The sequence below is a fragment of the Pristis pectinata genome, chromosome 6, assembly GCF_009764475.1.
Source record: "Pristis pectinata isolate sPriPec2 chromosome 6, sPriPec2.1.pri, whole genome shotgun sequence".
In the NCBI taxonomy this organism is placed as follows: Eukaryota; Metazoa; Chordata; class Chondrichthyes; order Rhinopristiformes; family Pristidae; genus Pristis; species Pristis pectinata.
In genome coordinates, this window is record NC_067410.1 from 89,975,317 (window position 1) to 89,992,432 (window position 17,116).

The 17,116-nt window shown below is 39.7% G+C and overlaps 1 protein-coding gene across 1 annotated transcript in view; it reads right to left on the bottom strand.

The window, feature by feature from the left end:
• Positions 1 to 16,286: 16,286 nt before the first annotated feature.
• The window catches only part of psmd2 (proteasome 26S subunit ubiquitin receptor, non-ATPase 2), a 55,259-nt gene continuing 54,429 nt past the window's right edge, over positions 16,287 to 17,116 (bottom strand). Inside the window, exon 21 of the mRNA XM_052017868.1 lies at positions 16,287 to 16,711. Within this exon, the coding sequence (XP_051873828.1) occupies positions 16,529 to 16,711 (183 nt within the window). The 3' untranslated portion in view covers positions 16,287 to 16,528. The remainder of the gene's footprint in view (positions 16,712 to 17,116) is intronic.

Genomic DNA, 17,116 nt, shown 5'->3' on the forward strand with positions numbered 1-17,116 from the left:
AAGATCACCTCTCAATTCAGTGTACTTTGATTTTTGATAAGAATCTTGTGTGTTATTTTTCCAAAGCCCTGTTGGAAAACATCCAGAGACATCAAAAGCAAGCAACCTCCCGAAAAAAATTAATCTACTTTCAGTTATATGACCTATGCTGACTCTATTTTTCAGCTATCATTCATCTATCTGTCCAATCACTCCCCCGTGTTGGTAAATACACAGGAGCTGAGAGATCAGCTGAAGGTTTTGTGATGATCTGGAAGCTCCCTCACTTCTTATATAATATAGTGGCTTGTGTGTTTCTGATGTCTAAATGGTGTAAGCTCACTAGACCCATCAATCCACTTTCCATTCACATGTGCTGCATTTACCTCCTGAGCTACAATCAGTTCCTTGATCTACTTAGCTCTTAATGCTGCACAAGCAACATGCCAATAATTCTCTTCTTTGTCATTGATGTCAAGGGATTCAATAAATAAGAATTTATTAAAAATCTGCATTCAACATCTCCATTTATTTCATGTACTGCACATATTTTTAAAGTTTTCCACATGGAACAATCATTTAGGTCATTGAGAGTTTTTGTTAGAAGTTTCTGAAACTGTTGCTTCAGCACAGGCCTCGATGGAATGGAGCCAATTTTTCAGTACACAGTCATCAGCACTGAAGTCTGCCAAAGCTTGTGCAACCTTTGTACTGTAACCTTTTATTTCAGATACTTGGTGCATGAGTCTATGCACATGTCTATGAGGGAATGCTGGAGTTAAAAGTACTGTTATTATATATAAAATAGTATATATAAAAGCTAGAAAGGGTACTGAAATGATTCACAGGAATGTTTCCTGGACTGGAGGGGTTGAGTTTTAAGGAGAGACTGGATAGGCTGGGCCTGTTTTCCCTGGAGCGAAGGAGGTTGAGGGGTGATTTATAGAAATTTATAAAGTTATGAGGGGCATAGATAGTCTAGTCTTTTCCCCTGGGTAAGGGAGTCTAAAACTAGAGCACACAGGTTTAAGATGAGAGGGGAAAGATTGAAAGGGGATCTGAGGGGTAAGTTTTTCCACACACAGGTTGGTGCGTATATGGAACGAACTGCCAGAGGAAGTGATAGAGACAGGTACAATTACAATGTTTAAAAGACATTTGGACAGGTACATGGATAGAAGATGTTTAAAGAGATATGAGGCAAATGCAGGAAAATGGGACTAGCATGGATAGGCATCTTGATCAATATGGACAAAAGGCCTATTTTCATGCTATTTAACTCCATGAATCTACTGCAAACCTAAACAAGAGGCTAAAGTGTGGAGGGTTGGTGTAGCCAGCTTGGCGGCTTGTGGATGGTGTCTACAAAATTCTTTTTGCTGGAAGCATAAAATTAAGCTAGCTCTGACTGGCCTGTTTTCTGACGTGGAGGTCGGTTATTTTTAGTTTATTGTTTGTCTCCAGCTGCAGAAATTCTCAAACTTCAGGTGGGAGTGCCCTTGGCAGGATCTGAACAAATTGTGGTTTTTCTTCCGTCTTGGGCTAACCAAGGCAAAGATCATTTCAAAAAAAGCTACAGTGAGGGGGAGAGACTACATGTGGTTAATTTAGGCTTCTTATCCAAATTAATTTCATGATATTTGGGCAGTGGGTAGTTGGACAGCTGTTTCAGTTTGTGAGGGGACTATTGGTTGCAGAGAAGGGGAATGGGATAGTTACACCTTCCTCCCTTCCTCTGTCCACAATCGTTACAGGCAGAAGAAGATCAGGATGGGAAAGTTAATCAGTAAGCTTGTCAAACCCAACGTAAACCCATAACGAGTGCACAGACTTTCAGTTTAAAGAGGCAGGAATAGCACCCTAGGTATGGGTGGGAATGTGATTATAATATTTAAACAAAGTTTGCTTCTGTAGATATTGGGAAATATTTGAATTTAGTAGCTACGTGCCAAATTTCCTCGGCTCATGAAACCCACTGTTAAAAGGAAACACGAGCTACCAGCTCCAGCAAGTTAATGATTAGTATTATTGAATATCATTCCCTTTACAATGAGAGGGAGTTTGGCAATACTTAAAGAAGATGAACAGGAAGAGGTTGACCTTACATTGTATGAAGGAAATGCCTCTGGTCACACTCTAACTCTCACTGAACATTCTGGTACAAAGTTTACTCGACAGCAACAAAATCCAACAAAGGCTCGGCAGAAAATCTGACTAATGCGCTTCTCAGCTTCTACTTGCGATGTAAACCTTGAACTGCTTTCCTGGGGGTTCAGAGAAGTCGAGCTATTTATTGAACCAATCGGTTATCACGGACTTGGCAAATGACCTATGTGTGAGGTGTAATCTGCAAATTCCAGGCCTGAATTTGCATACCATAGAGGGATTGAAGTAATCCATTTAATTGCTGGCTATCTCCCCTCACACACAACTTTAATTAAACTGCACTTTTTCCTTGTTGCCTGTTCTAGCCATTCAAAAAACAAATATTGGTGGTCCATGAGTTCCTTTCCAGTTGCTCAAGCAACTTTCTGTTATGATCTGTTGCTCCTCCCTCCATTTTCTAACCCCTGTGGTGTTCAGACCTGCACAAGACTTTTAGAAGCCCCACCCTCAGGATCTCTCTCCTTGTTGCTGCACATTCAGAACCACCTGAATCTCCATCAATTCAGTCCCACCCACCCAACACCTTCATAACAACCTTCTCTGACTGTCAAGAGCAGTAGCCTTCTGTTGCAGGCTGAAAAGACAGCTGCATGGTAAGGAACTGGAGTAAAGTAACATTGAGGCCTGCCATTAACCTCAGCAGGACCACCACATTCCAGGCATTTCTGGCTTTCCAGTTACAAAAACCTGCCCCTCCTCCCTCTCAGTACATATTATGGTACAGGTTTTGATGCCTAGAACATGATGTGAATGCAACCAAATGTCATCATCAGCGGTCATATTTCACTTACTTTTACTGTTACAAAAAAATGTTTCATAGGCTCAAGGTCAATTAATTTTGGAAGTTTTCAATAATTGTTTGCAGCTTGAAAGAGCTTTCAAAATAAAAGTTTTCAAGAAGTAGCATGTGTAAGTTAAAATGGTAAGAGTGAGTTATACCTCTATTATGATAGATATAATAAAACTTGAAACTTGCAGAGGACACTTTGCAACATTGGAATCCTTTTTACCTTGCGGGCATGAATAGCCTTTGAACAATTCCTACAAAGCAAAACAAGCTTCTTGATTAAAACTACAAGTTCAAGTGTCCCTCCCACAGCTCACGGTGTCAATATTATACAACACAGAAGACAAAAATTTACTTCACTGAAAGAGTTAAAGTTGTAGCCCCAATATTCATGGTAGTTTTACTATCAAAACACAGACATTTTTTTTGAAAGAAGTAGATTAATTCTGATTATTTTATAAGCTATAAGAACATAGGAAGAGAAGATTCAGCCTCATAACTTAATGTATTGGTATTGAAGTTCATGTTGTGTTTCATTTGTTGCCTCTTAATTTTATGATATTTTGTTGCAGAACTGTCATTTGCCATGTATTGTTTTCCAGGTAGTGAGATGCTTCAGTGGATTATCCTGTCTGGAACACACAGCGGGTGAATGGATAATGATTCACACCAAAGCTGTTCCTCCACTCAGCTGTCAAACTTAGGGAAAAAGTGTAAAAATGTTAATTTACTAATTTGTGACTTCTTTTTAACTTTTTCTTTCTGTCCTTGTCTATGTCATTCATTCATCTCAAGAGAATTTTAGCTATTTTGCCAATATTTATTTTCATTCCCCTGCCTTTGTTATGTCCCTGTCCTCACAACTGGATTTCATGTAGTTCCTTTACTTCTTCCTTTCCTGTGGTGAACACACTTGCTAACTTGTCACTAGTCCTATTGTCATGATCAGGAGCTCATTGTGAACAATTAATGAGTGAACTAATGCTCCTTGGAGAGCTTGAACCTGAACAGCTGTCCCCTTTAGAAAGTGTAAATGATGGAGCAATTTTGTAAGCTCAAGTCTATGTATTAGTTTCAGCTGGCCACCCATTTCTGATTGAAATACCTTTGAGGTAGCCTGCAGCCCGCTGAAGTTCGTGTAATATTTTGCAGTATCAGTTTATTTGAATAAATAGCATAAACTCCCAGTATAGTGTTGAAACTGAGCCAGCAACAACCAGATGTGGACACACAATATGTGGCCACAATGTACTTTGAAATTAATTTTTTCATTATGAGACTTAAGGATGAAGACCAAAGGTTTTAAATTTAATAGATGGTATAAGGAGCTAATCTGGGCATAACAATATTGGAGGAACAGAAAATATGAATGAGGGATATGAATAATTTCGATTTTATCAAATATAAAGAATGGGAATTCTGCAAGAAAGTCATTAGCTTTGTTGAGTTTAAGGGTGATGAATGCCTAAGAATGAGGTTCAGCAGTTAAGGAACGAATGCAGATGTGGAGGCAGACAATGTTGCAGAGGTGGAAATAATGTGATGGTAAGAATATAGGATCTGAAAGCCTGCTCAGATAAAATGGAAAGACTGGGTCAGCCTGATAGAGTGTCACTGAGCCAGTTGGCATCAGTGGCCCTTCTCCTTCCCCATTTAGATATCACCTATTGGTACCATTATCCAACCCTATCTCACATAGGGCAAGTCGTGCCTTACTAACTTGATTGAGTTTTTTGACGAGGTGACGAGGGTGATTGATGAAGGATGTGGATGTTGTCTACATGGATTTTAGTAAGGCGCTTGACAAGGTCCCTCATGGGAGGCTCATCCAGAAGATTAAGATGCATGGGATCCAAGGTGAATTGGCTGTTTGGATTCAGAAGTGGCTTGCCCATAGAAGACAGAGGGTAGTGGTTGAGGGGACTTATTCTAGCTGGAGGTCTGTGACTAGTGGTGTTCTGCAGGGGTCCGTACTAGGACCTCTGCTGTGTGTGATGTACATAAATGACCAGGATGAAAATGCACATTGGGGGGGTCAGTAAATTTGCAGATGATACGAAGATTGGTGGTGTTGTGGATAGCGCAGAAGACTGGCAAAGGATACAGCAGGATATAGATCAGTTGCAGATAAGGGCGGAGAAATGGCAGATGGAGTTCAGCCCGGCCAAACGTGAAGCGTTGCACCTTAGGAGATCAAATGTAAAGAGAAAGTACACTGTCGATGGCAAGACCCTTAACAGTGTTGATGACCTGAGGGATCTTGGGGTCTAAGTTCATAGCTCCCTGAAAGTGGTGACACGGGTTGATAGGGCAGTAAAGAAGGCATATGGCGTCCTTGCCTTCATTAGTCAAGGCATTGAATTCAAGAGTCAGGAAGTTAAGCTGCAGCCTTATAAAACTTTAGTTGGGCCATATCTGGAGTATTGCATTCAGTTCTAGTCGCCCCATTATAGGAAGGATGTCGAGGTTTTGGAGAGGGTGCAGAAGAGGTTTACCAAGATTCTGCCTGGATTAGAGGGCATGTGTTATGAGGATAGGTTGGACAAACTTGGGTTGTTCTCTCTGGAGCGGCGGAGGCTGAGGGGAGATCTGATAGAGGTTTATAAGATTATGAGAGGCATAGATAGAGTAGACAGCCAGTATCTTTTCCCCAGGGTTGAAATGTCTAATACCAGAGGGCATACATTTAAGGTGATAGAGGATAAATTCAAAGGAGATGTGCGGGGCAAGTTTTTTACACAAAGAGTGGTGGGTGCCTGTGATGGTGGAGGCAAATACAATAGGGGCATTCAAGAAGCTCTTAGAGAGGCACATGAATGTGAGGGAAATGGTAGGATATGGACACTGTGTAGGCAGAAGGGATTAGTTTAGTTGGGCATTTTATTACTAATGTAGTTGGTTCGGCACATCATTGTGGGCCGAAGGGCCTTTTCCTGTGCTGTACTGTTCTATGGTCTATGTTCTACAACCACCTCTTTTGAGCTGTCTTAACAACTGAAAGCTGGAAAAAAAATATTGAATATATACATTGATATACAGAGAAGGTTATAATATCAGCCAAGTTGTAAGTGGATTAGTTTTCTGAGATCCTGCAAATGATTCAGGCTGATGTTATTCAGATTGTTGCATAAATTGCCTGACGGGTAGCAAGGTAATTCTGCTGGTGATCCAATAATGTTTATTCTTAAACCAACACCGTGGAGAATGAGAAGCAACACCAATGAGTCCCAATGAAGGCTCTCGGCCCGAAGCGTTGACTGTTCATTTCCCTCCATAGGTGCTGACCTGCTGAGTTCCTCCAGCATTTTGTGTGTTGCTCTGCATTTCCAGTATCTGCAGTCTCTCTTGTGTCACTACTGAGAATGATTTCATTAACATTAATTTCAATGTAGTTTCCCTGCACTTTCTGGGCATAAATTGACTTTGGCTCTACTTGAGTTTCTTGGAGCCACATTCAGCTGAGTGCTCCTTTGATGTCACTCTCATCTGGCAGTCACTCTCATCGCATTTCTGGAATTCAGCTCTATTGATTGGTGGCAGTTTGACGAACAATAGTTGCCGTGGGTTCATGTGCTCTGCCTTTTGCGAACAGCACATGGGTGAGCAATTTTGCATATTGTTGGGTGGATGCCAGAGCTGTAGCTGTGCTCAAACACTTTAGCTCCATGGAGAACAATGTTTGGCTGGTGGGATTAGTGCATCGAACCTGCCTGCACTTCCAGTCCATGGTATATTCGCCACTTCCACAGCTTGCAAGGTCTGCTCCTGGCCCAACTAGCTGCCTGCCTATGCTTGCCACGCTAACCGACCTGAACATCCTCCAAGATTTTCTCCTGTCTTGAGAAGTTTCCAGATGACTTGGACTCCACAATGCTTGTGGTGTTAACTGTGCAATCTTGATTGGTTAAAGAATGGATTTTTATTTGTATGCTGCATTCAGAAGGATATTCAGTACTCTTTTAAAATTGCTGGAACCTCTCTCTAATTAGTAAGGAGACAGCGTTTTTATTTGAATGGTTCAATCAAAAGACAGCGGTCACTAGCTGTCTTAATGGCTCCAGTGACTACTGGCTTTTGATTGTACCATTCAGATAACAACCGCTTCTTCTTGGCAATCACGGAGACACACCGGCACTTAAAAAAGTATGGGAGATGTGGAGTCATCAGCGAGATGGAAAGCAACACTCAAGACATAGCAAATAGAGCAGTGAGGGGGCAGCAAGGGGGCAAATGGATCAGTGAGGATTCTGACATTTGTGCGTTTAAATATAACTGAAAATATCAGTATCCAGTTATGCATGTTTAAAATGAAATATGCTTGTTGTGAGTGGCCCTTGGCTTGTAAATCTGACTTTTTCTGTAAAAATAGTTGTGCACCACTGGTTTACGTTGCAATAAAATCAGTTTTGGAGCATAGGTTTTCGGCTTTATGTGTGGGGCATGTGGTTATTGCTGTGTCTGGTGCTCTAAGGCAAATGTCGGATAGAGTGAATTAAATTGGCTGAAGACTGCCATCAGTGGCGGTGGAGCCTTAGAAAGCAAGGAGGATCATCCATTCTGTCCTGACTCAGGATAGTTGCAAACACTTCAGCTTTGTCACAGACTGGGCTCCACAATCAGTGCAGATGTTTACGGGAACCACGCCTCCTGTTAATTGTTTGATGTGGCAGGATGGCAGAATTTTCATGTGAATGGTTGTTTTTGAGATTGGTTTGCTTAGTCTATATTGTGTAGTGGACACAAAGGCTTTTTCTGTAGATTTATCAAGTTAAAACTCATGTTCAGGTACTGTTCCTGACACGCTCTTTAACATGCCTTGTTGACCCAGTGATGGTAATCTGACTTGCTGGTTCGGGCTGAGTGACGGTTATGTCATTTTTGAGATGCTAGATTTATTCTTAGTTCATCCCTCTTCGCACAATGCTTGTGTCATTTGTCATGACGGAGGGTATCCTCAATGTGAGGGCAAGCCCAGTCTGACAGCTAACTCTTCAAGACTTGGTCAGAGGCGATATCAATAAGACACTCTTCACAATGGACATTGAACCCTCACCCCCACCTTCTCATACAGGGTGCTTTCTGTGCCTTTTCGATTCTTTGTGGTAGCTTCAGGTTATGATTAACAGGAACTGATTCATCATCTGTTTGAATCAATGAGTTTACATGGGGTCATTTTCCAACATTTAGGATTCCTCCCTCCCAACTCTGTGTCCCATTCTGTTATGCAGTAGTTCTCTTTTGGAAGAAGTCACATCCAAGGCTGGTGATGGAGGATCTGTGATGTTGGCTGAGAGGCAAATCTGTAAGTATGCCTTTGCCAGGCTGTTGCTTGACTACCTGTGAACTAATTCTCCCAGCCTTGGTAAATATTAGCTAGAAAGGCTCTGTAATGCCAACTGGCTTGAATGTAACTTTGTCATATGCTGATTTGGTGCAGGTGAGTGGTCCATCTGTTGTTATGCTACTTAGGAGTTGATTCGGCTAAAAAGGCTAAAAAGGCTTGGTAGGCCAATTCAAGAATCAGTCATATTAGTATGGGATTGGAGTCACAGATTTATGTAAGGACAGCTTTTTGAAATTAGCAACAGGCTGACAGAGAGGCACACTCAAACAAACTGGTTAAACTTACACTTGTCCAAATTGCACATTAATTTCATGAATATATCATTGTAACTTCCTGCTCCAACTAAACTACATGCTGCATCTCATAATTCAAAGTCATCTGCAAATTTAATGTATAACCTTCAATATCTTCATGTGAAGTCATAGTGTGTAAACAGTCGTTACGGGATGATCAATCATTCTGTTAATAATTTAGTACAGGAAGCATTGTGATTTTACAAAACAAGAGGAACATAAGAAATAGGAGCAAGAGTCAGCCATCTAACCCTTTCAAAAACATGGGTGATCTTCTATCTTAATATAATTTTCCTGCATTATCCTTGTATCCCTTAATTCCCTTGATGTGCAGAAACCTATCAATCTCTGTTTTGAAGAACCTCCACACTCTCTGGAGTAGAGAATTTCATCATCCTCTGAGTGAAGAAATTTCTCTTCATCCAAATGGCCTACTTCCTATTCTGAAACCGTGTCCTTCATTCTTGATTCCTCAGCCATGGGAAACATCCTCCCTGCATCTACTCTGTCAAACCATTTAAGAAATTTGTACATTTCATTGAGATCTGCTCTCATTCTTCTAAACTCTAGAGAATAAGGTCACAGCCTATTCGACCTCACCTCAAATGGCAAACCTGCCATCCTGGAACTAGCCTTGTGAATCTTTGTTGCACTCCCTCCGTAACAAGCACATACTTTCTTGGGTAAGGGGAACAAAACTCTACACAGCACCACAGTTGCAGTCTCACCAATACATTTGCAATATCGCTTTCTTACTCCTGTATTTAAATCCTTTCATAATAAAGGCTAAAACACCTTTTGACTTCCTAATCACTTGCTGCACCTGCATGTTGGATTTCAGTCCCTTTGAACGTCAATGCTACCCACCATTTAAAAAATACATTGCCTGTTATGTGGATGACCTCATGTTTTTTTTCCATGTTCTATTCCATTTTCCATGTTCTCACCCATTCACTCATCTTGTCCAAAGTCCACAGAAGCCTCTTTACATCCACCTCCTCATTCACAATCCAACAAGGTTCATTGTTGTTAGCAAACTTGGAAATATGACATTTGGTCCCTTCCATCAAATCGTTGATATGGACTGTGAAAAGCCAGGACCCACGCACTGACCCCTGCAGTACCCCAGCAGGCACCGCCTGCTAACCTGAGAAAGATCCATTTATCTCCACTCTTTGCCTAAACAATAAACAATTCCCAATCCATGTCGGTATATTTCCCCTAATTCCACATTTTCTAACCAGTTGAACAATCTTCTGTGTGGGATCTTATTGAATGCCTTCTGACAATCCTATTATATCACCTTCACTGGTTCATCTTTATCTATTGTAGTTACATCCTTAAAGAATTCCAACAAGTTGGTCAAACATGGTTTTCCCTTCATAAATCAATGCTCTGTTCAATCCTTTTCTCCCCCCCACAGTGTTGTGTTATTACATCCTTCATTATAGATTCCAACATTTTCTTTACCTCTGACATTAGGTTAACGGGTCCACAGTTCCATATTTTTTCTCTCCCTTCTTTGTTAAGTAGTGGTGTCAGATTCGCTACCCTCCAATCCACAGGTACAGTTTCAGAAGAGGATAACTGGAGCATCCACTGTTTCTAAAGCTACCTCTTTCCAAATTCTTGGATGTAAATCATCAGGTGCTTGCGGTTTATCAGCTTTCAAGATCACCACCTTCACTCGTACTATTTTTTGACTAGTACTTAGTTCCTTCAATTCTTACTTAGCTCTTTACACTCTAACTCATAGGTTTTGTTTCTTCTTTGACTGCAGACACAAAGTAATTATTTAATTGTTCTACTACTTTCTTATTCCCCATTACAAAATTCTCCTGCCTCTGTCTGTAGGGAGAATCCTATTATCCTGGCAATACATAAAATACTTGTCCAAACAGTTCCCCTGTGTGCTTTGGAACTGTCAGGCTCTGGTCCATGTTTGAAACCCAAGATCAAGTTGCAAGTTGTATTAGGTAGGAACAGGAGAAATGGATACAAGAGGAGGGCTGCAGACTATGCAGCCCCATGATCAAATTGATAAGTTGCACAGGTGGTTTTAAATAAGTGGATATATCAATTGAGGATTAGTAAACTGCTGTGGGGCAGTAGTTGGAACTAGTTCAGACCTAATCTCCAGTGCTTTCTGTGCAGTGTTTGCACATTCTCCGTGTCTGTGTGGTTTTCCCTGGGTGCTTTGGCTTCCTCTCACATCCCAAAGGCATGCTGATAGTTTAATTGGCTCTTATTAACTGCCCCTTGTGTTGCTGGGTAGCAGGAGAATCAAAGGGAGTTGATGAGCATGTCAGAGAAAATAAGTTAAATAAGTGGGGGGATGGATTGATGGGCTCACTCCGAGGGTTGGCATAGACTTGATGGGCTGAAACACCTCCTTCTATGTTGCAAGAAAAAGTGAAATATGCAGCTTGTATGTCTGGAAAATAACATGTAATCCTGTATAACTTCTTCCATATTTTTGCAAAAGATTTAAGTGGGGAGCTAATGTGGAAACTCTGAGGAATAGGCAAAGGCTTCCCTGAAAGCTAGCTACAAAAATACATTCTTATAAATCCATGATTTGATTGAGAGCTTTGACAAGGTTTCTAAGAAGTAACCTGTAGTTGCTGAAGCACTCAATTTCCAGCTGGTGAAGCCATTAGTTCTGTGGGAAACACTGCACCTCAACACTGCAGTCAGAAATCATATTGGCAATGAACTCACGCATTTTATGGGGCATTAGAGTGCTTGGATCTGTTGTGAGCTAAGGGCTCAAGTTGCAGATTCCCATTTATAAATATTTATTTTTCCTCTTGGACTTTCAACCATTTCACCTTGCTTTCCAAGTGAATGGGAAAGATTTGAATGAACAGAGCACTCTCATACTACTGCATTGAAGTGCCATCCTAGATTAGATTGCGGCTCTAGGCTGGGATTTGAACCCACAATCTTCTGACTCAGAGGTGAGAGTGTACCATCAACCAAGGCTGACACTGCAGAACCAGAGAGAACCAAATGCTAGGAAACCAGAATCTGTTTCTCTTGGAACAGTGCCATAGGATGTTTAACTTTCTATTTGAGTCACCAGAACGAGCAATGGTTTTACTTTAAAAAGAAAAGCATCTGTGACTATACAGCAATTCCTCAGGCTTGCACTTAATGTCAACTTAGAAATGACTTTAACTTCAACTCAGTGCATGTACTCCCAGCTAGTTAAACTGCTACACAAATTCCTAATAATTTCATATTTTCTTATAGCATAGGAGGCCATTTGGCCTATAGTCAATGCCAGCTCCCAGTAATCATATTCCTCTTATTTTCCTGTAACCTATTCTTTTTCACATGTCCATCAATTCCCCCTCAACCATCAATTTTCTTGCCACCCATCTACAGGAGGAGTAATTTATCTACAGTCTGCACTGGAGGTTAGGATCAAACCTGGGTCCCTGGAGCTGAAGCAGCAGCACTATCTACTCCATTACTATGTTGCCCTGAGCACATCTTTGGGAAGGGGGGGGGGGGGGGGGGGTAACTGAAGCACTTGAGGTCTTGATAATATCCAGGTCACTAGAGATTTGAGAAGCAATACTACCCACTGCATAACTGTTCCATCCTGGAATTTAGATTTCCAATGAGGCTATTATTTTGCAATCAATCTCAGTGCAAACTGAATTCTATCTTGTAGTAACATTTCCTCTTGCATCTTGAGGTGGGGCATTAACATTTACACATAAACCACATTAATGGGACCATCAGTTATAGACCTATTACTGAGCAATTGGAATTCTTCCCACTCTGGTCCTACCAGTGTACTAATAAGCCATATAGCTTTAAATGATTAAACCTCAGCACTACTGTTGTACAAACATGGAAGTTCCTAAGCTCCAACTCTTGCCAAAATTTTCCCATGTTCTCCATGATTATGTTGGGTGTGTCCCAGAAAGAATGCTTTCTGTGTCAGAGAAACTCAAAGAGCTCAAGCTATTAACTTGCTTAAGACTGGTTATTGTTTTTAAATAACAAAAAGCAGCACCAATTGCTCCACAGATGGTTTAATCCAAGAAGGATTCAATAATCTGATAGCTGTTAATATGCATTCACATTTTATTTCATTTTGGTAACCGATTATGGTTTTCTTCACAAATTCTAAATGTTATTATAAGTTGAAATTATTTTTTAAATATTTGAGGGCAGAAAACATTTGTTTAGGATGAAAGTTCCCGTCAAAACCATTGGTGGAAGCAGAATTCATCATACATATAATTTAAACGTGGACATATATTTTGAAAAGTTTAAAAGGGTAGAGGGACAGAGCAGGGATTTGGGATTAACTGGATAGTTACCTTACAGCCTGCACAGGCATGTTTCTAAATGCTATGAATACCAAGTCTGAAAATTCTGGCAACAGTATTTCATTTCCACCTCCCCTTCTCTCCCCACCTCACCCAATTACTGATGCTTCACGTATTGTGGAAAAACCCTGTCCCAGAACCCTCAAAAACCAAATAGACACATCAATGGCAATCAAAGATCAGGGATAGACTAATGTATTTTGTGTTCAAATTCAAGACAATGCATATTTAAAGTAGAATGAAAAATATAAATTAAATATCAATTAATTATACAAGAGGAATTTAGGTATAATTTATTATTCAATGAAATTTTCCAGTCAATATAGGCTGTTATTGACAGTTATAGGACAGATCTCAAGAACATGTGAACTTAGATCAAAACAAGTTTACTAATTTTGCACAGGTCATACTTCAGATTTCATTTGAAATCCTGTGCACATCACTAGAGCCTTGAGGGATATATTGGTGGAAATTGTAAGCAAATGTGATATACAAAGTGGCCTTAAATGGATGACTTGGAGGGTTACTTCAGAGGACAGTAAAGTCCCCCACTTTGCTGTGGACCTGTGGGACACATCAAAGGCAGCAGAAAATTTCCTTCCCGAAAGGACTTTCATAGTGGGTTTCAAGACAACCTGGCTGTTTCATGATTACCTTCACTGATTCCCAATTTAATTAATCTAAATCCAGTGATGAAATTTCAACTACTCTCTCTAAATCATTAGTCCAAACTCTGGATTACAGATTCTGCTAAAGTGCCATCCTACCCTTTATATAGGCAAAATCATAAAGACTGGGTCAACATTTGTTGGTGTAAATTATCTTATATCATTTGGTTAATAACAGCATAGGATAAGAGGATCTTATAGAATTTTCTTTACCAATTAAATTTATGACCAGAACAAAAGCAGAATAGGGAAGATGTTAGGGTGAAGTAGGGTGAGGATGCAGAGGAAAAAAATCAAAAATAAATTGCAGATACTGGAAAAGGTAGAGGAAAATAGTTAGAATAAGGGACCCTGAAAAGTCATGTCTTTTTTTTAAAATAAAACTTCTGGGACAATTGGCTATCAATAGGCACGAGTCTACGAGTCTTTACTGTTCATCTTCTGGGCTGGGGAAGTTTAGTGGAATTTCAAGAACAAAAATCTCATCATTAAAATAAGCCCTGCAATAAATATCAGTCCTTACTTTCTGCAGGAAGTTTAATTTATCTTTACATATGGAAAAATACTTACCACTTTAATAGGATTGCAGAATTGTGAACCTTTAACTTTTGCAATGCAAAATTAAATCTGCTTTAGACCAAGATGGGATATTTGTGGGATAAATTAGTAACTGTGCACCAAAAATGTAGCTTTGGAATGATTACACACCCTCATGGTCAATCATACAGACATGTATACAAATTCACTTTGTACTTAAATTGACATATGTATATTTAAAAAGCACATCAGATCTGATTAAGACAATTCAAAGTTACTTTTAATTGACATTAAAATAATTAAACAGAGTTGACGATTTGTGCAAAGTTCACAGCTAATTTTAAAGGTATATTTTGAGAGACTCTGAATTATTATATAAAATAATTGTAGTATTGACAGGTTTTACTAGACAAAGAAAAATAACTAAACTTGCTTCAGTATCATGTTAATTTTGCTGCTTCCTTCCATGCAGAAGGTATCCTATGCTGAGCTCCAGCCCAAGAACCTTCCAGATAATGTGTGCTTAAATTTTAACATTTTGGTTTTTAGCTCGGTTTTCAATTGAGGAGTGCTATGGAACAGAGGGACCTAGGTGTACAAGTACATAAGCGGCATCACAGGTAGACTGGGTGGTGAAGGCAGTGTTTGACATGCTGGCCTTCATCAGTCAGGGCACTGAGTATAGAAGTTGGGACTTTATTTTACAGTTGTATAGGAGTTTGATGAGACTGCACTTGTGAGAGTATTGTGTACAGTTTTGGTCACCTTGTTATAGGAAAGACATTATTAAACTGGAAAGAGCGTAGAGAAGATTTATGAGGATGCTGCCAGGACTTGAGGGCTTGGGTTATAGGGAGAGGTTAGGCAGGTCAGGACTTTATTCCTTGGAACATGGGAGACGGAGGTGTGACCTTATAAAAGGTGTATAAAATCACAAGGGGCATAGATAGGGTGAATGCTCAAAGTCTTTTTCCCAGGGAAGGGGAACTAAAAACTAGAGGGCATAGGTTTAGGTGAGAGGTGAAAGATTTAAAAGGGACCTGAGGGGCAACTTCTTCATGCAGAGGGTGGTGTGTATATGGAAAGGGCTGCCAGAGAAAGTTGTTGAGTCAACTACAATAAAAACATTCAGAAGACATCAAAATGATTAGGAGGGGTTTAGAGGGATATAGCCCAAATGGGTGTAAATGGGACTAGCTTGATCGGCACCATGGTCAGCATTGGACGAGTTGGGCCGAAGGGCCCGTTTCCATGCTAATCATCACCCTTGGCGAAACCATATTTTCTATTAAAAATGCCTTTTAACAAATGCATCAACTTCATATTTATATGATAAATTGTACCAAATTGTTAAATAATAATTTTGTTGGAGTACAGAAAATATGAAGTTGAATGGGACTAATGAAATTGCTTCCCTGGGAGCTGGCATTGACCTAAATGGCCTACTCCTGTGTCATTGTAAGATACATGATACCTGCACACTCGAAGTCATCTACTGAAGCCTGCGTTTTCACTAATACAGGTTTATTCCCCTCCCCAAACTCTTATTGAGATCCCCCCCAGTCACATTGCTGATTGTCATATTGAATTAACTATCCACAGTTAATAGAATATGCCAGTCGACAACATGCTTGTCAGTCTATATACAGCATCTGCACTATAAAAGCCACATAGTTATTCCAAATTTTATTGTTGACATTATACTGCCAAAAGATTTATCAATGTAAAAAATAATAAAAACTAATAAAAGTAGATCATTGGGTGACAAAGAGGGTGGGGGTTCCTTCAATTGTCAGTAAAACAAAAATCAAACCCTATATACACCTTTCTCAAATTCCTTTTCTTCATTCAAAAAACACACCAGAGGGAGGAAGAGAGATTGTTGCAGTTAAGCCCAATTATTTTCTTAACTGATTTTCACTTGCATCAAAAATTTGTTTCAATAGGGATCAAGTGGAGCTTGATCAGAAACATGGAAACAATTCATTTTGTTCTGTTTGTACAAGATGGTTTGAAAAGTTTTTTTCTGATCTAAATGTCCCCTCCCTTTGATAATTAGTTTAAAATGGTTATGTTATACATCATATGCACTGATAACGTTTAATATGGAACATTAAGTAGAACAAAAATCACTAAAATATTAACATTGCAAACAAACCTAGATTTATGGACCAGAAATAAGTTTATTTAGATACAGTAGAATTATAACAAAATTTAATGAAGTACATCCATCATGCGACAAAAGTAATATAAAATATAGAAGCTCTGAACCAATACTCAAAACTGGCTCAAGAGTAAAGTTGACAATATTTCACCAATGGACCAGCAGTATTTGCAGGCATAGATTTATGGGTGACTTCTCCAAAAGAAATTCCATATACAGAGGGCCAAATATTAGCTAGAAACTACACACTATAATTGGGATTTTTGCGCAAAATGACAAACCCCTCAAGGATTGGGGTTAGAGGTATGTACTCTTCAGTTGCCAACTCAGCTCTTTCACCATGTGCTAATAGCACAGGTGTGGTGTGTGTCTGGAATCCTGTGATAGTCTTGGGCTTTCCTGCTTGCCCTACGACATCCACAGCCTGCAACAAAAAAAAAGTTAATAGATCTTTAACAATCCGACTTGCACTTTAGATACCCAGTCCTTCTCTATTTCCCCTTAAGCCTGTCTAATATTTCTCCTAAAATTGCTTGCATAAACTACAGTGATGTGGAAGAATAGTGTTATTTGAGCTCTAATATTCTTCAGGCACTAGTCCAATACTTATCACAATGCCTCCCAATCTAATACCTACCATCCACGCTCCCCACCCATGCACCAAGAAAAAGGAGGGATAGAAAGAAAAGATTAGCTATTTTCAATTTTTCGTTCCCACTGATATCAGCAGACTTTGAACTTGATATACAAGGTATAGTGCTTGGATACTTATACTATATGGCACAGCCAACATGTCCATTACTAAAAACACACATTAAATGAAATTAGA